The 23,038-nt window shown below is 41.6% G+C and overlaps 1 protein-coding gene across 1 annotated transcript; it reads right to left on the minus strand.

Moving 5' to 3' along the window:
- Nucleotides 1–11,540: 11,540 nt before the first annotated feature.
- LOC125551913 (NADH-ubiquinone oxidoreductase-like protein) lies at nucleotides 11,541–15,106 on the minus strand. Its single transcript, XM_048715314.2, has 2 exons — nucleotides 14,646–15,106; nucleotides 11,541–11,949 (listed from the first exon to the last, which is right to left on the minus strand). The coding sequence occupies exons 1-2, from the start codon at nucleotides 14,980–14,982 to the stop codon at nucleotides 11,765–11,767; spliced, it is 522 nt and encodes a 173-aa protein (XP_048571271.1). The 5' UTR covers nucleotides 14,983–15,106; the 3' UTR covers nucleotides 11,541–11,764.
- Between the last annotated feature and the right edge of the window lie 7,932 nt (nucleotides 15,107–23,038).

Below are 23,038 nucleotides of genomic sequence, written 5' to 3' on the forward strand. Positions count from 1 at the left end.
CTTCATCTGAAGTTTCATGATCATCATCATTAGCTTCCTTTCTAGTTGGTGTAGGAATCACATGAATGGTTTTCTTTGATGTGCTACTTTCCAATTTGAGAGAAGGTACAATGACCTCATCAAGTTCTACTTTCCTCCCACTCACTTCTTTCGAGAGAAACTCCTTCTCTAGAAAGGATCCATTCTTGGCAAAAAATATCTTGCCTTCGGATCTATGGTAGAAGGTGTACCCAATAGTTTCCTTAGGGTATCCTATGAAGACGCACTTCTCCGATTTGGGTTCGATCTTATCAAGCTAAAGCCTTTTGACATAAGTGTCGCATCCCCAAACTTTAAGAAACGATGGCTTAGGTTTCTTACCAAACCACAATTCATACGATGTCGTCTCAACGGATTTAGATAGTGCCCTATTTAACGTGAATGTGGTTGTCTCTAATGCATAACCCCAAAATGATACATGCGAATCGGTAAGAGACATAATAGAACGCACCATATCTAATAAAGTATGATTATGACGTTTGGACACACCATTACGCTGTGGTGTTTCAGGTGCCGTGAGTTGTGAAATAATTCCACGTATTTTTAAATGAAGGCCAAACTTGTAACTCAAATATTCACCTCCATGATCAGATCGTAGAAATTTTATTTTTCTTGTTACGATGATTCTCTACTTCACTCTGAAATTATTTGAACTTTTCAAATGTTTCATATTTGTGTTTCATTAAGTAGATATACCCATACATACTCAAATCATCTGTAAAGGTTAGAAAATAACGATACTCGCCGCGTGCCTCAACACTCGTCGGACCGCATACATCGGTATGTATTATTTCCAATAAGTCATTAGCTCACTCCATTGTTCCGGAGAATGGTTTTTTAGTCCTCTTACCCATGAGGCATGGTTCGCGTGTATCAAATGATTCATAATCAAGTGATTCCAAAAGCCCATCCTCATGGAGTTTCTTCATGCGCTTTACACCAATATGACCTAAACGGCAGTGCCGCAAGTATGTTGCACTATCATTATCAAGTTTGCATCTTTTGGCATCAATATTATGAATATGTGTATCACTATGATCGATATTCAACAAGAATAGACCATTCATCAAAGGTGCATGACCATAAAAGATATTACTCATATAAATAGAACAACCATTGTTTTCAATAATCTCTCTTCTTCATGCTCTGAAAGGTTAGCACTAATAATAACAGGATATATCTTTTTCTCATCAAGATAAGCATATTTAAGAGTATCAGGTAACGGTTTAAGCTCAAACACGGGATAACCCTTGGGTGGAGGAGGATCCCCTAGGATTTCAATAGGTAAATTGTTTTTAAGAATAGGTTCCTGTTTAAAGAATACTTCATCTAATTCCCTTCTTTCATTCATAAACATGTCATTTTCATGGTCTAGCAAATATTGTTCTAAGGGATCACTAGGAGGTATGACAATAGAAGCAAGACCAATAATTTCATCCTTACTAGGTAATTCTTCTTCATAGTGTTGTCTACTAAATTTAGAAAAATTAAATTCATGAGTCATATCATCTAAACCGATAGTAACAACATCTCTTTTGCAATCTATGGTAGCATTAACAGTATTTAAGAAGGGTCTACCAAATATAATGGGACAAAAGCTATCTTGTGGGGAACCAAGAACAAGAAAATCAGCAGGATATTTAGTTTTCCCACACAAGACTTCAACATCTCTAACAATTCCCATTGTTGAAATAGTATCTCTATTGGCTAGTTTAATTGTGACATCAATATTTTCCATCTCAGCAGGTGCAATATCATGCATAACTTCTTTGTATAAGGAATAAGGTATTGCACTAGCACTAGCACCCATATCACATAAGCCATGATAACAATGATCTCCTATTTTAACAGAAATAACAGGCATGCCTACTGAAAGTGCAACTATCCCTAGGTGGTTTTGGTAATTCCTAACAACATATAGCTCATTGAGCTAATGCTATTCCAAGATTAATATTTCAGGAAAAGCTCAATGAATGGCATGGCATGGATGAGGAAACTGGACCCCTCAAAATATTAAGGACAAAAAGATTGGCTCAAGCTCAAAGCTCAAGACTCTACATTTTATATTTTAGTGATCCAAGATCACATTGAGTCTATAGGAAAAGCCAATACTATCAAGGAGGGATGAGGTGTTGTTTAATGAGGTTCTTGCTTCATAGTGCTTAGTGATATGCTCCAAAACCCTCAACTACCTTCCCACATCCACATATGACCTAAACCAAAAGTCAAACTCGGCCCCACCGATTCTTTCTATCCGGCGCCACCAAGTTCAGATGTCATAGCCACTGCCACAAACCCTAGGCAAATCAGTCTCACCGATAGGGATCTCGGTCACACCGAGATGGGGTTGTAATCTCTCTGTTTCCCTTCGTAACGTTTCACTCCTACAGAGATGAGCGACCGGTCCCACCGAGATTGCAATGTAAACTCTCTGTTTCTCTTTTGTAACATTTCGGTCCCATCGAAATGAGCGATCGGTCCCACCGAGTTTACCTGACCAACTCTTTGGTTAGCTTATTACCAAAATCTGTCCCACCGAGTTTGTGTAATCGGTCACACAGAGATTACGTTATGCCCTAACCCTAACCATATCGGTCCTACCGAGTTGCATCTCAGTCCCACTGAAAATCCTAACGGTCACTAGGTTTGCTGAATCGGTCTGACCGAGTTTCTCCATTCGGTCTCACCGAGATTGGTAAATTGTGTGTAACGGTTATATTTTGTGTGGAGGCTATATATACCCCTCCACCCACTCTTCATTCGTGGAGAGAGCCATCAGAACATACCTACACTTCCAATACACATTTTCTGAGAGAGAACCACCTACTCATGTGTTGAGGCCAAGATATTCCATTCCCACCATATGAATCTTGATCTCTAGCCTTCCCAAGTTGCTTTCCACTCAAATCTTCTTTCCACCAAATCCATATCCTGTGAGAGAGAGTTGAGTGTTGGGGAGACTATCATTTGAAGCACAAGAGCAAGGAGTTCATCATCAACACACCATTTGTTACTTCTTGGAGAGTGGTGTCTCCTAGATTGGCTAGGTGTCACTTGGGAGCCTCCGACAAAGATTGTGGAGTTGAACCAAGGAGTTTGTAAGGGCAAGGAGATCGCCTACTTCATGAAGATCTACCACTAGTGAGGCAAGTCCTCCGTGGGCGATGGCCATGATGGGATAGACAAGGTTGCTTCTTCGTGGACCCTTCGTGGGTGGAGCCCTCCGTGGACTCGCGCAACCGTTACCCTTCATGGGTTGAAGTCTCCATCAACGTGGATGTACGATAGCACCACCTATCGGAACCACGACAAGAACATCCGTGTCTCCAATTGTGTTTGAATTCTCCAAACCCTTCCCTTTACATTATTGCAAGTTGCATGCTTTATTTTCCGCTGCTCATAGACTCTTTGCATGCTTGCTTGAATTGTGTTAAGATTGCTTGACTTGTGCTAAGATAGATAAAATCTGCCAATGACTAAAATTGGGAAAATGATAGATTTTTATTTGGTCAAGTAGTCTAATCACCCCCCCCCCCCCCCGCGCTCTAGACATACTTTCGATCCTACAAGTGGTATCAGAGCTTTGGTCTCCATTTGCTTTGATTTCCATAGCTTTTGGTGGTCATAGCCTTGGTTTCACAACCTAGGAGAGTATGGCGTCTAGCGAGGGAAATTATCACCGTAGAGGTCCTTACTTTGATGGTACTAATTTTGCTAGTTGGAAGCATAAGATGAAAATGCATATTCTTGGACATAACCCCGCCGTTTGGGCTATTGTGTGTGTTGGCTTGCAAGGTGAATTCTTTGATTGGAGAGAACCGAATCGTGAAGCTACCGCGGATGAGTTGAACATGCTACAATACAATGCTCAAGCTTGTGATATCCTCTTCAACGGATTGTGCCCCGAAGAATTCAACAAAATCAACCATCTTGAGAATGCAAAGGAAATTTGGGATACTTTGATTGACATGCATGAAGGTACCGACTCCGTCAAGGAATCCAAGTTGGATGTGCTTCAAAGTCAACTTGACAAGTTCAAAATGAAGGATGGTGAAGGTGTCACTGAAATGTACTCTAGGCTTGCTCTTATCACAAATGAGATTGTCGGCTTAGGAAGTGAAGAGATGACCGACAAATTCATCATCAAGAAGATCCTAAGAGCCTTGGATGGAAAATACGATACCGTATGCACATTGATCCAAATGATGCCAAATTACACAGATCTCAAGCCAACGGAAGTCATTGGAAGAATTGTTGCTCATGAGATGTCACTCAAGGATAAGGAGGAGCTCCATAACAAGTCAAGTGGTGCTTACAAAGCCTCATGTGAAGCTCCCACATCATCAAGTGAGAAACAAACCTTCAATGAAGAGTTGAGCCTAATGGTGAAGAACTTCAACAAGTTCTACAAGAGTAGAAGCAAGGAGAGAAGTTCCAAGTCAAGGTCATTTGGACTCCGTTTGATATTTATTTTCTACGATGTAAAAAACACGGAAAAAACAGGAAATGGCACTTGGCACTATGTCAATAGGTTAGTACCAAAAAATGATATAAAATGACTACAAAATGATTATAAAACATCTAAGATTGATAATAAAACAGCATGGAACAATCAAAAATTATAGATACATTGGAGACGTATTAGCATCCCCAAGCTTAACTACTACTCATCCTCGAGTAGGTAAGTGATAAAAACAGAATTTTGGATGTGGAATGCTGCCTATCATGTCATATAATATTCTTTTCTTTATAGCATGGACAATTGGACTTTTTATGTGGTTCAAAGCAACAATCTAGTTTTGACATAATAATTTAGATACTCAAGCATATCAACAAGCAACCATGTCTTTCAAAATATCAATGCTAAAATAAGTTATCCCTACAAAATCATATAGTCTTATCATGCTCTGTCTTCTTACCACAAAGTATTTATCATGCACAACCTCGATGACAAGCCGAGCAATTGGTTCATACTTTTTAACGCGCTTCAGCTTTTTCAATCCTCACGTAATACATGAGCACAAGCCATGGATATAGCACTACGGGTGGAATAGAGTATGATGATAGGGGCAAATATAGAGAAGACAAAAAAGTAAGGAAGTCTCACATCGATGCGGCTAACCAACGGGCTATGGAGATGCCCATCAATCGATAGCAACGTGAGGAGTAGGGATTGCCATGCACCGAATGCACTAAGAGCTTAAGTGTATGAAAGCTCAATATGAAACTAAGTGGGTGTGCATCTAATCCTATAATGAAAAATTCCCACTAGTATATGAAAGTGACAACATAGGAGACTCTCCATATGAAAAACATGGTGCTACTTTGAAGCACAAGTGTGGTAAAAAATACTAACAATGCCCCTTCTCTTTTTCTTTTTATTTTTTTTATTTTTTTCTTTTCTTCCTCTTTTTTTATTTTTCTTTTTTTGCTTTCCCCTTTTCTTTCTTTTTCTCTTATTGTACGGAGCCTCATCCCAACTTGTGGGGGAATCATAGTCTCCATCATCCTTTCCTCACTGGGGCACTGCTCTAAAAATGAATAATAATGATCATCACACTTTCATTTACTTATAATTGAAAAAAAATAAAAATTACAACTCGATATCTATGACAAAGTATGACTCTATATGAATGCCTATGGCATGTACCAGGATGTGCAATGATCTAGCGTAACATGTATGAAAAATGATGAACGGTGGCCGAGCCACAAACACTATCTCAGCTATATGATCATGCAAAGCAATATGACAGTGAATGCTCAAGTCATTAAACAGAAATGGTGGAAGTTGCATGGAAATATATCTCAGAATGGCCATGGGAAAGCCATAATAGGTAGGTATGGTGGCCATTTTGAGGAAGATATAATAAGGCTTATGTGTGATAGAGCGTATCATATCATGGGGTTTGGATGCACCTGCAAAGTTTGCACCACGTCTCGATGTGAGAAAGGGCAATGCACGGTACCGTAGAGCCTAGCAAATTGCAGAAAGGTAAGAGTGCATATAATCCATGGAGTCACATTAGTCATAAAGAACTCATGTACTTATTGCAAAAGTTTATTAGCCCTCGAAGCAAAATACTACTAAGTATGCCCCTAGGGGGATAGATTGGTAGGAAAAGACCATCGCTCGTCCCCGACCGCCACTCATAAGGAATACAATCAAAAATAAATCATGCTCCAACATCATAGCATAACGAGAGACTATACATGCATGCTTCGGGAATCACAAACCTTAACACCAATATTCCTACTAGAGCACAATTACTCATCAACATAACTCACATATCACATCATCAGATCTCAAAACTATTACTAAGAGTCAAGTTTATTTTGTCCAATGATCTTCATGACATTTTTTATTTCTTTATCCTTCTTAGATATCTATCACTTTGGGACTAATTTTCACATGTTGCTTTTCATAGGCTCAAACAAATATATGTGAAGATCATGAGCATAACAAATTTGCTTTCTCTCAAAATAATTTAAGTGAAGCAAGAGAGAATTTCTTCAAAATTTTACTAACTCTCAAATAAACCTAAGTGAAGCAAGATAGCATTTCTTCAAAAATACTAAGCATGCCGTGCTCAAAAAGATACAAGTGAAGCACTAGAGCAAGTCCTAGCTCATAAAAGATTTAAGTGAAGCATAGCGAGCTATTCTAACAAGTCATGAAATAATTTTGGCTCTCTCAAATAGGTGTGTCCAGCAAGGATTGATGACTTAAAACACAAAATAAAACAAGCAAAGACTCATAGCATACAAGACACTCCAAGCAAAACACATATCATGTGACGAATAAAAATATAGTTTCAAGTAAAATACCGATGATCGTTGGAGGAAAGCGGGGATGCCACTCGGGGGCATCCCCAAGCTTAGTTGGTTGCTCATTCTTGGATAATAGCTTGGGATGCCGGGGCATCCCCAAGCTTAGGCTCTTGCATCCTTCCTTCATCCATCGTAAGATAACCCAAAACTTGAAAACTTCAATCACACAAAACTCAACAAAACCTTCATGAGATCCGTTAGTATAAGGATAATAAATAACTACTATAAGTGTTGTATCAAACCAATTAATATTTTGTTTTTGTATTATATCTACTATATTCCAACTTTTCCATGGCAAAAACTCATCAAAGAAAACCATAGAGCCATCAAAATAAGCAGACAACACAAAGAAAACAAAATCTGTCAAAATAGAACAATCTGTTGCAATCTGACTATTTCGAATACTTCTGTAACTCCAAAAATTCAGAGAAATTAGGACAACCTGAGAAATTTTTATATTGATATACCGCAAGTCGAATGTGTATTTTATCGCTCTCTGGTAAAAAAAATGGAAATTAATTTCATGAGCGTAAAAGTTTCTGTTTTTTCACCAAGATCAAACAACTATCACCCAAGAAGATCCTAAAGGCTTTACTTGGCACAAACACTAATTAAAACATAAAAACACAATCATAACAGTAGCATAATTGTGCTAGCACACAAGAACATAAAGCAAAAATAGATTTTATTCATTGGGTTGCCTCCCAACAAGCGTTATCGTTTTATGCCCCTAGCTAGGCATAAGACTTTATTGATGCTCACATGAAAGATAATAATTGAAACACAAATAGAGCATCCTAAAACATGTGACAAACACACTTAAGTCTAACATACTTCCTATGCATAGGAATTTTATAAGCAAACAAATTACCATGACAAGAAATATCTAACATATGCAAAGGAAAGAAATAAAACATTGACAATCTCAACATAACAGATGAAATTTAATAACATGAAAATTTAAACAACTATATTTCCCTCTCTCATAATAATTACATGTGTGATCATATTCAAATTCAGCAATATAACTATCACATAAAATATTCTCTTCATGATCCACATGCATGCAATGTTGACACTCTTCCAAAATAGTGGGATCATTATTACCTAGAGTTGACACTCTTCCAAACCCACTTTCAATATTATTGCAAACATATTCATCATGAGGCTTAAATAATTTTTCAAGATCATAATAAGAATCACCCCAATCATGATCATTGCAATAAGTAGTGGACATATCAAAATTAGCATCCCCAAGCTTGGGGTTTTGCATATTATTAGCACAATTGACATTAATAGAATTTATAGTAAAATCATTGCAATCATGCTTTTCATTCAAGGAGCTATCATGAATCACTTCATAAATTTCTTCATGACAATTTTCAGATTTACAGATCTCAAGCAAAATTTCATAAAGATAATCAAGTGCACTCAACTCACTAGCGGTTGGTTCAACATAATCAGATCTTTTGAAAAGATTAGCAAGTGGATGAGGATACATATCAATAGATTTTTAGAAAGTGAAGATGCAAGCAAATAGAGGGCACATGGTAACACAAGAAAAGGTAGCGAACAAGATTGCACACAAAAACAGATCTGGCGCGAAACGGCGAATGAAAAAGAGGGGCGAATAAAACAGCACATTTTTGTGAAGTGGGGGAGAGGAAAACGAGAGGCAAATGGAAAATAATGTAAATTGTGAGGAGATGAGGTTTTTCATTAGGAACCTGGTTATGTTGAAGATCTTCCCCGGCAACAGCGCCAAAAATTCCTTTTGATTGCTCCCTGACTATAGCGCCAGAAAACTCCTGTCTGCTAGGACTACGTCGGTGTTTCCCCAAAGAGGAAGCGATAATGTAGCACAGCGAAGGTAGGTATTTCCCTCAGTGATAAAACCAAGATTATCGAACTAGTAGGAGAAGCAAGCAACACAACGTAAACAGCACCTGCACACAGTAACAACACCTCGCAACCCGATGTGTTAAAGGGGTTGTCAATCCCTTTAACGTAACGATGCGAGAAATTTGTAGTAGATTGAAATAATAGATCATAAATAAATAAAGTGCACCAAAGTATTTTTGTATTTTTGGTTTAATAGATCTGAATAAAAATGCAAAGGAAAAGTAGATCGCAAAGGCAAATATATGAGGAAGAAGACCCGGGGCCGTAGGTTTCACTTGTGGCTTCTCTCAAGAAAGATAGCAAATGGTGGGTAAACAAATTACTGTTGGGCAATTGATAGAACCTCAAATAATTATGACGATATCTAGGCAATGATCATTACATAGGCAACACATCCAAGATTAGTAGACCGACTCCTGCCTGCATCTACTACTATTACTCCACACATCGACCGCTATCCAGCATGCATCTATTGTATTAAGTTCCTTTGAGTAAAACCAAATCATCGTCCTATATATCAATATTTACCTCCGAACCATTATGAAGCTCCTAGTCATGTCCGTGATCTCATCCGGGACTCCGAACAACATTCGTTCATCAACTCACATAACTCATATAATACTATATCGTCAACGAACGTTAAGCACGCGGACCCTACAGGTTCGAGAATGATGTAGACATGACCGAGATGCCTCTTCAGTCAATAACCAATAGCAGAACCTGGATGCCCATATTGGTTCCTACATATTCTACGAAGATCTTTATCGGTCGAACCTTTATGACAACATACGTAATTCCCTTTGTCTGTCGGTATGTTACTTGCCTGAGATTCGATCGTCGGTATCTTCATACCTAGTTTCATCTCGTTACCGGCAAGTCTCTTCACTCATTCCAGAATACATCATCTCATAACTAACTCCTTAGTCACTTTGCTTGAAAACTTCTTATGATGTGTATTACCGAGAGGGCCCAGAGATACCTCTCCGATACACGGAGCGACAAATCTCAATCTCTATCCATGCCAACTCAACAGACACCTTCGGAGATACCTGTAGAGCATCTTTATGATCACTCAGTTACGTTGTGACGTTTGATAGCACAAAAGGTATTCCTCTGGTATCCGGGAGTTACATGATCTCATGGTCGAAGGAATATGTATTTGACATTAAGAAAGCAGTAGCAATAAACTGAACGATCATATGCTGAACTAACGGATGTGTCTTGTCCATCACATCATTCTCCTAATGATGTGATCCTGTTATCAAGTGACAACACATGTCCATGGTTAGGAAATCTTAACCATCTTTGATCAACGAGCTAGTCTAGTAGAGGCTCACTAGGGACATGGTATTCCTTTATGTATCCACACATGTATTTAAGTTTCCGATAATACAATTCTGGCATGAATAATAAACATTTATCATGAACAAGGAAATATAATAATAACATCTTTATTATTGCCTCTCTAGCATATTTCCATCACGACACCCTCGTGTGTCTTAGGGCCGGGTCAACCGGCGGACAGCATGCACCGATGGTGACAAGGACAAGAATAGAGGTGTTGTGTAGATGAATTAATGTATGCCAGCGATAAAAAATTCCGTTCGCATCTGTGGAATCCCGTAAAGGCTGGGCATGGGCGCTTGGAGAGTACTACATGAGTAACATGACGAGTTGATGGAACAACTTGTACTTACTCCAACTTGATCCATCAACTCGTCATACCCCCAAGCGCCCATGATTCATGTTACTCATGTAGAAGCCATCAAGTTAGCAGCATCAAGATGGTGAAGCCATGACTCATTGGTCATGGTGGAACTATGGTAACCGAAAGGTTATGCAAGAAGAAGAAGAAGACGACGCAAGGAAAGAGAGGAATCATGAGAGGTGACCATATTGCCATTTTTTATCCACTAGATTAAGTATAATTCTTACCGCTAATCTATATCGAGATCTGAATAACTTTTTAAGTGGGTGGCATTCCTCAATTTAATTTTTAACTTAACGTCTGAGATTTAATTTTGCTCATTTCTTGAGTCGGTTTCAGAAGTATATAGAGATCGATGGTGTAGGTTGTACCTTGAATAGAACAGTTGGAGATATAGATTTAAATTTGCATAAAAAGTTTGCATCATGTAAGTAAGCCATACAGGCCCTCTGTAAACAAATATAAGAGCGTTTAGATCACTAAAAATAGTGATCTAAACGCTCTTATATTTCTTTACGGAGGAAGTACTATATTTTTGTATATTTAAATATAAAATAGTGATCTAAACGTTCTTATATTTTTTTACGGAGAAAGTACTATATTTTTGTATATTTAAATATACATGATATTTTAAAGAACGAGCGACTAAAATATGGAACTAAATTAATATGACCAATAACTAATAATTTTCTACCGCAACGATACATTGATGCTGCTATGCTAGCAGTTTCTACCACACAATAGTCCAATTTCGCCCCCAGTGTATCCCGTTGCAACGCACCGTAATGTAGTTTTAGAATTTACTACATGGGTTCTATTTTAATCACGGTCAGGTTTTAGTTTCAAGACGGGCAACCCACCTAAAGAGCCATCCTTTCTTGAAAAAAAAACATGAATGTGGTAGAAGGAAAGAAATACCATGCCTACAGGAACATTTGTCAAATACAGTACATGGAAAATGGTGCTTTTGAAATGCTTAAAGACATTAATACAGGTTGCAGGTAATCACTAGGCAATGACACTTAAAGAAGTGCAGGGTTCTAGAAGTACATGAATCGAAAAGTATAAAACAAACCAGCATTTGATCTTTTGTCAACATCGATTAATAGAAAACAGAAACAGTATTTTACTGTGTTGAAGCACTGCGTTAAAAACGCATTCACATTCACAGAAACAAATTTATTCTGCTCAGGACAACAAGCAAACTGCAGGCAAAGGACCCATGAGACTAGTCTCAACTACACACTGCGGCAGGTGAAAAATGATGCATCTTGAAGAGTTCAAGTTTCATGACTTCACTTGCGGAGGAGAGTCGCCCTGCAGAGCTGGATCTGATTTGATGGCATCTAATGTCTTGAAGAACTCCTCAGGTAGTGCAACGGGCCGGTGCTGCGGAACATGCTTGGGAATAGGTGTGTCATCTTCAATCACCTCGCATTCGTAGTCATCAGGAACACCCCAGGGATCCCACTCTGCAATGCATTGCAACATATAGTAATTAAAATAGAACTGATACTGAAAGCTTTTGTATCAATTAGAGATTCTCATACTGGAGACAATAGCCTAAAAAACAGCATTTCGGGCATAGGCACAGTCTGCGATCTTAATCCAAAAGAAATGGAAGATGGGTACATCCATTAACTGTATCAAGTGTTATGGCAAAAGTAACTTTGCGAACCAGTGATGAAACACAAAACGGTTCAGCTTTCGTATTCAACAAATCACCCTGTAACCAACAGGTCACTTTTCAATTTAATAAAACCGAAAGAAATTGTTCTCATAAGGTGTTATGCATTAAGCATATATGGTGACAGACTGACAGATTAAAGAAGGGTTTTTATCAGTTATGCCACCGGTTGTGTCCCACTACTCAGTTTTGCCATTAGAAGTTACAACTGCTCAAAAATGCCATCAATCTGTGAGATGCTTGCTCAAAAATGCCATTAGATATCTCAAAAATGCCATCGTTCTGTTAGATGTTTGCTCAAAAATGCCATTAGACATTGTTATTTTTACGTCAAACCCGTTGACCATGTTCTATGAGAAAAATAAGCCTAGACCCACATGTCAGTTCTCTCTCTCTCACAATGATATGTGCGGCCCCACTTGTCAGGAGTAACCAAGCGAATAATTTTATAGGAAAATAAGAACGTTGTTGGGATCAAGGGGGCCCTATACTTTATTGTAGTGAGATAGAGGGAGAGCTGGCATGTTGGTTCATAGGTATTTATGTCATTATAACATGGCAAAAGAGATTTGAGATCACAATAATGGTGTTTAGTGGCATTTTTGAGCATGTGTCTAATGAAGCGATGGCATTTTTGAGCAGTTGAAATTTCTAGTGGCAAAACTGAGTAGTGGGACATAACCGGTGGCATAACTGATAAAAACCCATTAAAGAAATGTAACTATGATGGTTGCCTTGAGCATCAAATAGCCTAAATAGAATATCATTAGACAATCACTCTTGTGAGTGCATGCTACAACTCTTTGATATCTGCCATCTAATTTGCTCAAAACATATTTACTCCATAATGTGAGCTGACCACTCCCATCTATAAAACAAACCATAGTACTAAACAAAGTATAATGTGCCGAGAAGATTGGAATTCCCAGTTTCTGAAAGAAAATCTGCTGCCATAAAGAGCTTAATACATGTATTGTAATCAGCCGAGCTACCTTGCTAATGATATCAATGAGATTACTTCAAGAAAGCGCCCGTGATATTTGTATCAAATTGGAGCTAGTAACCAATCCCAGCATGATATTTGTATTGAAAAAACTTATATAAACAAAAAATCTCAAATATCCTTCATCGTGAGACATATAACCATTACTATAAATAAGACACTTTTTCACGTATTCACCCGAGATATTGTAGAAATTGGCCATATTGATCTGTCGTCTTGTTCTCGTGTCTAATAGAAATATGGCAGTACAATTATTCCCCAATTAGGAGCATATAACTTGGTTATGTAGATATGAATACTTTAAGTTGAGGTGCTTCCAGATCATTAGATGTCTTATTTTCGCTGGTAATATCATCAAATCCCTCACTCCCTGTACCACCATTTCAACAAGGGGAGCTAAGAGGTGAAGAGCAGGCCACAAAATGTTTAACACCGACCCAGCAACATAGCCAAATTTGCAGCTCATTTAAATTTTACTATGCATAGAAAGAAAAACCATAGTTGATTGTTTCTTCCAAGGTTATCTCAGTTTTAAATGGGATAGAGGTGCATTTAATCTGAATTTGACGAAACAAAAAACATTACATAGCTGATACGTCCAACATCGGCTTAAAAGATGTGTAAGGGGATAGGCTAAAGCTGCACCCTTGTTCTGCCACGGTCTAGCAACGTTTCGGAAAATGTGCACTGTTCCTAATGGGAGGACAATGTTACCAGAAATGGACATTTTCTGATGTAGCACCCGTTGAGCTCCTGAACTGGATTCTGGGTCAACAATGTTATGGGCATAGCAATCCACCGTGAGACCAAAACTATGAAAGACTATAGGGTGTGTTTGGTTTGTGTCCAAGTTTGTCCTGCCAAAATTTTGGCTAGCCAAAATTAGAGGTTTCGCTTGCCCATGAGTTGGCCAACATTGGCTAGACAATGAACTAGGATTACCAAAGAAGCATTGGCATGCCCAAATGTTGGCAATCATCCAAACATGGACCGATGTTTTAGACTTTAGGTCATGACCAAAAAATTGGTAGGATAAACGTTGGTGGCAATCCAAACATACCCATAGTAATCCCACAAAAAAAAAACATACCCATAGTACACCAATAATCACGCAGTCTTGTGTATCTCAATGTTTGAGATGAACATTAATTAATTTCACACAAATTTCCATCTGTTGACAAAGGTTGCCAGATCTACTGGTAGTTGAACAGTAAGCGTTAGCTGCTCCTATGCAACCCTAACGTACCATTTGCACTAGGTGAAGAGCAGAAAGGACATTTTCTCAACGAGCAATCCGCAGGCAACCTCGCATTTCCCCGTATCAAAAGAGAAGACATCCCTTATCACCAAACGGGCAAACAAACTACTCCCCGCACATCCATCGATTGCCCCATATATCGATCAGACAAGGATAATAAAACACAAAAGTAACTAATCGGGGCAAAGAAAGGGGAACGGGTAATCGTAGAGGCACGAACCGATCATCTTGCCGATGAGCTTAAGCTCGTCCTCGGCCTCCTCGATGAGCTCCTCGACCTGGCCGCAGCCGAGGCGGTCCTCGATGCGCTTCCAGTCCTCCTCCTCCTGGCAGATCTGGAGGCGGTAGCGGGTGAAGGACTCGACGGCCTTGCGGTAGCCCTCGTCCTTGGGGACGGCCTCGATCTCCTTGAGGGTGCGCGTGTAGAGCCCGATGAGCACATCCCGCGCCTCGGGGACCACGTCCAGACCCACGATCCCCGTCGTCTCCTTCACCGCCCGCGCAGAGCGCATGGCCGCCAGCCCGCCCCCGCCGCTTAGGATCCGCCGCAGAAACATCCCGCCGCCGTCTTCTTCTTCGGACTCTCTCTCTTCTCTCTCTTTCTCTCTGGTGAGATGAGGTGAGGTGCGGGTGCGACCGTGCGTGTGGGTTAGTGTAGGAGCGAGCAGCAAAGTGAAAAATGGGCCTGGGCAGTGGGCTCGTTCTTTAGATGAGGAAAGTGGTGTGTATATGTTGCATTGCCGTCTGGGCCAATGTTGGAGATGAACCGATCATAACTTCGAGTCCATTTCTCTCTATTTGATCCTCGGAAAAAAAAAGTTTCTCAAAAAAATGACCCTAAAAAAAATTATCTCTATCTTCTTGTCTTAAAAAAATCCTCTCTATTTTCGCATGGAGATTGCCCAAACATTCATTGCCAACTAGTGATGTTCCTCACCATCGGAACATGGGCACCTCCCATGTTTGTGCCTTGTGTGGCGCTCCACACAATAGGTGTCACTCGCTACTCAATTGCAGCGTGTCGTGAAGTGTTTGGGCTCTCTCCAAATTGAGCCGCTCCGTTGCTCGCCGGAGAGCACCGTCGCCCGCGCCTGTGCCCGCCGCTGCCCGATATTGCTGCTGCCTGCCGCTCCAGTACGCCCCTCCGTCCACGCTTTTGCTCCTCGCTGCTGCCACCCCTACCGCGCCCCGCGGCCGCTGAGCTCACGCAGCCCGCTGCTAGCCCCAGCCCCGTCATGGCCGCGACCTCCACCGCCGCTTCAGGTCACCGCCACCGCCGCTAGAGTCCTCCCTGGCGCCAGCCGACGCCACCGTTGGAGGCGCCGCTTCGGCAGTTTTCCAACGGGCCCAGCGGCGCGCCCTTCCGTCGCCGGAGTCGACCGAACAGCCATCACCGGCGCGTTCTGCCATCGCCGCCGTTAGCCGCCGACATGGCTTTGCCTTTAGCGCTAATGACTCTGCTAATTAAGCCCCACTAATGCACACTGACCACTGGGCCCCACTGCTAACAAAAATGATTAACCCTCTATTTTAAAATAAACGTCTCAATGACAAGTGGGCCCGGGGGCCCTGTTGACCAGTCAATGGTCCACTGTTGACTGCTGCGTCAGCAGTCAACTGGGCCCCAATGGTCAGCCTCTGGCGCACTGCTGGGTGCACTGCACCGGGTGCATCTAACACTTTAGTTGGATTTTTGAATTAAAAATAATTCTAGAAATGTTTAAAACTTTGAAAATTAATAGAAAATAAACCGTAACTCTGATGAAAATGTTTTATATATGAAAGTTGCTTAGAAAAATACAACGAATCCGAATAAGCGGCCCATTCATCTGTCACATGCCCCTAGCATGCTGAACATGGAATCGTCCCCTCTCTTTCGTCTGTCCGAAAAAAGCAAGACGCCGGGAAAACCCCTTCGGACAGTTTTCCTCTCCGTTTGCAACGTGTAGTACCGCGTTAGAGCACCCCTAGCATAGCTTACTGCCATGTCGTGCTTTCTGTTGCATTTGTATGCTTGCTATTTATTGTTTCTTCCCCTTCTTCTCTCCGGTAGACCCCAAAACCGATACTGATGCCCTTGTGACCGACTATATCGACGACGACACTTCTTCCTTTTCAGCAGAGCTTCCAGGCAAGCCCCCCCCCCCTTGATCACTCTGATATCGCCCATTCCATTCACTCTCATGCTTGCATTAGATTTTGCTACTCTTATTGTTTGCTCCTATTCTGATGCATAGCCTATTTTTGCTACCTGCTTTCATACCTTACCTGCTTACTCTAAACTGCTTAGTATAGGCTGGTTAGAGATCCATCAGTGACCCCCACCTTGTCCCACTTGCCCCGCTTTATGTTCGATGACTCGATCAACGTGATCGACGTCCAGGCCCCGACAACGCACATTACCCCTTCCCCCCTTAGTTGTACGACTATGCAGAGTTATTATCAAGTGTCGAGGGTGATACCTCGTCAGCACTTCTGGTGTTAACCATGTAGTGTAGCTATTCAGTTGTGCTAATCGAGGATGATTCCTCCTTCACCACTCCTGATAACAACTCTGTCGTGCAACCCCTCAAGTGTGGACGAGGCTGATTCCTCCAAGTCCACCTTGATGGCTACATCGTGTGGGAATCCATCAAGGGTGATTCCTCAGGTTCCCCCTTGCTGTTTCAAACACACAGTTTGTCACGCCCAATATGCGACTCTATCCTAAAGGAACTTGAAGGTCCCGCCAAGGATAGAAGCACATATTGGAGACGCTTTTGCAAGGTGGATATCATTACATCGTACCATTACATAATAATTGGGGATACATACAAAAGGCATACAATGCCACATGAATACATCAAACATCATACATAAGAACAACATCCGACTATGGATGAAACACAAACAGAAACTCAAACGACATCCACCCTGCTAGCCCAGGCTGCCGACCAGGAACCTAACGCAAGATCGACGATGAAGAAGAAGAACTCCAAGACAAGCAAACATCGCTCTCACGATGTGATCATCGCATAACCTGTACCTGCAACTGTTCTGTAGTAATCTATGAGCCACGAGGACTCAGCAATCCCATTACCATGGGCATCAAGACTAGCAAAGCTTAATGGGTATGGAAGGGGTAAAGTGGTGAGGTTGCAGCAGCGACTAAGCATTGTATGGTGGCTAACTTACGAGTACAAGAGTATGAGAAAATACGCAAACGGTCGCAAACTAGTAATGATCAAGAAGTGATCCTGAACTACTTATGTTCAAACATAACCCAACCGTGTTCTCTTCTCAAACGCACCCGAAAAGAGACAGTCACGGTTACGCACGTGGTTGGTGTATTTTAATTGAGTTTACTTCAAGTCCTCTACAACCAAATATTAACAAATTCCCATCTACCACATAACCGCGGGCACGGCTCTCCAAAGTTTAAACCCCGCAGGGGTGTCCCAACTTAGCCCATGACAAGCTCATGATCCCAGGAGACAATCCTCCATCGCGGGAACCTCCGATCAGACTCGTAATCCCAGTGCACAAGACATTTCGACAATGGTAAAACTAATCCAGCAAGACTTCCCGACATGCCGACACCCTGATAGTAGCCGCGCGTATCTCTTCTCAGGCCACGTCCGGATGAGCAGTCCGTACAACTAAAATCAGTCCTCGAGTTTCCCTGTGGCGGCGTTGCAAGGGGCTCTAGTTTGGGACCAACACCATCAGCACTGGCCCCCTGTATGTAGAAAAGAATCCTCGGGTTCATGATGCCATATGCCAATTAATTATTTAGTTCAAGTTTTTATTATGGCAAATGTTAAAACCAATGTTGGGCCTTGCTGGAAGAGTTTTATTCAAAGCGAACTGTCAAGAGGGGCCCATAAACCCTCACCGTGTTAGGGACGCAAAATCAAGGAACATAACACCAGTATGACAGAAACTAGGGCGGCAAGAGTGGAACAAAACACCAGGCATAAGGCCAAGCCTTCCACCCTTTACCAAGTATATATGTGCATTAATTAAATAAGAGATATTGTGATATCCCATGATATCCATGTCCCAACATGGAACAACCTGCAACTGCATCTGCAACTAGCAACGCTATAAGAGGGGCTGAGCAAAGCGATAACATAGCCAAACAACAGTTTGCTAGGAAGGTAAAAAAGGTTAGAGGCTAACATGGCAATTTGGGAGGCTTGATAAATAAGTGGTAGGTAGCGCAACATAGCCATAGCATCGAGACAACTAGCATAGAAAAGCAGTAGTGAGATCTAAGGTGATGGTCATCTTGCCTGAAATCCCTCTAGGAAGAAGAACAAGTCCATGAAGAAGACGATCCCACGTAGTCGAACGAATCCTCACAATCGCAATGAAACAGGAACTATCGAGAAGGAGCACAACCGGAAAGAAGCAAACAACATGGTAAACACACAAGCATGAACAAGACATGATGCTCAACCAAGTATGATGCATCATAAGTCTATATGATACTACTCGTGGCAAGAGATGATGCATACAAGAACAACATACCAAAGCAAGTTTAAATGAGGTCGGAAACAACATATAACAATTCCAGAAACTCCCCATATGCAAATTTCAAAATTGGTACTGATTTGAACAAAACATTATGTTGAAGTTATTAATCATCAAGTTAAAGTGCACCAAGATGATCTACACGCTTTTCTAGTCAAGTTACATATAAAGTTCGTTTAATTCAAAGCTATGGTATAGAAGATATGAGCAAAACAAGTTAAACATGTCATTGATGCAAAAGCAAGCAAAACAACATCACAAACACTCCAAAACATGGATGCAACAAGGTAACATGAAACTACATGCAAAACTAAGCAAGTTTCATATAGAGCATACTCCAAACGGAGCAACGGTTCAACAGATACACTCAATACAAGTTTCACACACAATCTGCCCAAAACTGCAACTAAGCACTTTGCAATCAAGGAAACAACATGCTACAGGAATCATATGGATACAAACTTGATATGCACTCAAAGTATAGACAACATGCTTCAAATAACATTAAGGTTCAGGTTCATAGGCATCAAGATTAATCCAAGATGATCAATGCAAAAAGCCACTTGATAACATGATACGTCTCCAACGTATCTATAATTTTTGATTGCTCCATGCTATATTATCTACTGTTTTGGACATTATTGGGCTTTATTATCCACTTTTATATTATTTTTGGGACTAACCTATTAACCGGAGGCCCAGCCCAGAATTGCTGTTTTTTTGCCTATTTCAGAGTTTCGCAGAAAAGGAATATCAAACGGAGTCCAAACGGAATGAAACCTTCGGGAACGTGATTTTCTCACCGAACATGATCTAGGAGACTTGGACCCTACGTCAAGAAATAAAGGAGGAGGCCACGAGGTAGGGGGCGCGCCTACCCCCCCCCCCCCAGGCGTGCCCTCCACCCTCGTGGGGCCCCTATTGCTCCACCAACGTACTCCTTCCTCCCATATATACCTACGTACCCCCAAACGATCAGATACGGAGCCAAAACCCTAATTCCACCGCCGTAACTTTCTGTATCCACGAGATCCCATCTTGGGGCCTGTTCCGGAGCTCCGCCGGAGGGGGCATCCATCACGGAGGGCTTCTACATCAACATCATAGCCTCTCCGATGAAGTGTGAGTAGTTTACCTCAGACCTTCGGGTCCATAGTTATTAGCTAGATGGCTTCTTCTCTCTTTTTGGATCTCAATACAATGTTCTCCCCCTCTCTTGTGGAGATCTATTCGATGTAATCTTCTTTTTATGGTGTGTTTGTTGAGACCGATGAATTGTGGGTTTATGATCAAGATTATCTATGAACAATATTTGAATCTTCTCTGAATTCTTTTATGTATGATTGGTTATCTTTGCAAGTCTCTTCGAATTATCAGTTTGGTTTGGCCTACTAGATTGATCTTTCTTGCAATGGGAGAAGTGCTTAGCTTTGGGTTCAAACTTGCGGTGTCCTTTCCTAGTGACAGTACGGGCAGCAAGGCACGTATTGTATTGTTTCCATCGAGGATAACAAGATGGGGTTTTTATCATATTGCATGAATTTATCCCTCTACATCATGTCATCTTACTTAAGGCGTTACTCTGTTTTCATGAACTCAATACTCTAGATGCATGTTGGATAGCGGTCGATGAGTGGAGTAATAGTAGTAGATGCAGGCAGGAGTCGGTCTACTTGTCTCGGACGTGATGCCTATATACATGATCATACCTAGATATTCTCATAACTATGCTCAATTCTGTCAATTGCTCAACAGTAATTCGTTCACCCACTGTAAAAATACTTATGCTCTCGAGAGAAGCCACTAGTGAAACCTACGGCCCTCGGGTCTATCTTCATCATATTAATCTTCCAATACTCAGTTATTTCCTTTGTTTTTTACTTTGCTTTTATTTTACTTTGCATCTTTATTACAAAAATACCAAAAATATTATCCTATCAGATCTCACTCTTGTAAGTGACCGTGAAGGGATTGACAACCCCTTATCGCGTTGGTTGCATGGAGTTATTTGTTTTGTGCAGGTACGAGGGACTCGCGCGTAGCCTCCTACTGGATTGATACCTTGGTTCTCAAAAATTGAGGGAAATACTTACGCTACTTTGCTGCATCATCCTTTCCTGTTCAAGGAAATCCAACGCTGTGCTCAAGAGGTAGCATAACACAGATTATGACTTAGTGAAAAACAAAGCATATGCATGAGCAGAGTTTATACGATGGCATGTTGGAGGCAAGAAATAATTAAGCTACAGTGCAAGAACATGGAAAGCAAAAGCATGGCATGCTAGTACATATCATAGAGCTCAAAACACGCAACATGGCATAACCATATGAGCAACATGTTCATGGGAATCATCACGACAAGATGCAAACATGATATAAGTTGATTCTCAGACTTGCAGGAAATCTGGGAATGCAACACAATAACATTATGATGCTGACTGTGGAGGCACATAACAACAAGCATAGCAACTTTAATAATTATGCAAAAGACATGGACATATAGTAGACATGATATAATTCAACTTAGTCCATGGGAACAAGTTCATATGATGCATGGAGTAATTACTATGATACTTGCAAAATGGAACATACTATTAACAGGTTGACAGATTTAGCATGAAGGCAACTTCAGAGCAAGAAAGAGACAATCTTCAGCAAGTTATATGGCAAGCAAGGACATGCCACCAAACTACACATAACAAGGAGCAAATAACATCAAGGCATCATAACCATACGACTCATGGACTAACGGGAACCATCAAGACAAGTTTGAATTTTGTAACAGTTTCAGCAAGTGTAAAACAGCAACATCATCGTAGCATGTTTACAAGCTTAGACAAGAGGTCATATTAAGTCCAAAATTATCAAACTTGCCATGTGGACAAAGTACTCATAGCATAATTCAAGTCATGTAATTGGAACATCTCCAAAAAAGGCACAGGTTAATCAATAACAAGCTCACAACATGACATCATGAAGTTAACAGAAAACTGGAACATCATTTAGGCATGTTCATGGCAACGACAAGATGTGCTACATGACATATATGAGGCATCAAATGGTATGGCATGATAGAGAATAACATGGACATCAAAACATGTCAACTAGGCATCTACAGATTATGCATGGAATTGATGGTAGCATCAAGTTAACATGGCAACATAATGTAACAGTTACAGACTTAGCAAAAATCACCAAGTCTCAGAAAACAGCAAACATCAAGTAGCATACTTTGCAAGCTTGTGCTAGTTACCACAGGGCACACCAAAAAACATGGATTGCACCACTGTAAAGATGGCATGAATATGCTCCTAAAACATCTTGACATGATGCTCAAAAGATAAACACACAAAATGCTATGAAAAAGACAAATCAGCAAGTTACAACAGTTTTCAGCAGTTAACATCATTTAGCACTTTTGCAACGATGATTAAGGCATACATATGGACAGTAACATGCATGCAAATGACACTAGCATGTAGAGCACTCAGAGATGAACATTTTCTTATAAAGAACATCATCATAGGACACACATGCACCAAGTTGCACGCATCACAATAATGCAACATGACATGATTTTTGCAGGGACTTAGTGAACAAAATGGACCTCGGGGAAAAACTGGATCGGGACGGAGCGGTGCGATGCGGCCGTTTGAATCGGGGGTCGGGGGCGTCCTAGTGGCGGGTCGCGGAGCTCCGGCGACAGTTCCGGCGACTGCGGGCTGGAGGAGCTCGAGGAGGAGGTCGGCGGCATGGAGCGAGGCAGATCCGGGCGCTCCTGCCTGGATCCGGTCGGAGACGGGGCCGGCGGAGCTGCGGAGGCCGGCAGCGGGTGGCAGAGCAGAGAGGGGCCGGCGAACGGGCAGGCGGCGGCGGCGTGGCGCGGCAGAGGTGGGCGGGCGCGCAGCGGGCGGTGGCGGCAAGCGCCGGCGAGGCGGCGACGGCAGCGGAGCGCGACGGCGGGAACCGGAGGCATGCGCGGGCGGGCGCGCGGGCCGCGGCTGGGACCGGCGGGCCGCGGCGGCGGGGACAGCGCGGTTGGACAGGTGGCGGCTCCAGATTCGCCGAGGGCGGCGGCGCTGGACGCGTCCGGCGCGG

The sequence above is a fragment of the Triticum urartu genome, chromosome 4A, assembly GCF_056163025.1.
Source record: "Triticum urartu cultivar PI428250 chromosome 4A, HENAU_Tu73, whole genome shotgun sequence".
Lineage (NCBI taxonomy): Eukaryota > Viridiplantae > Streptophyta > Magnoliopsida > Poales > Poaceae > Triticum > Triticum urartu.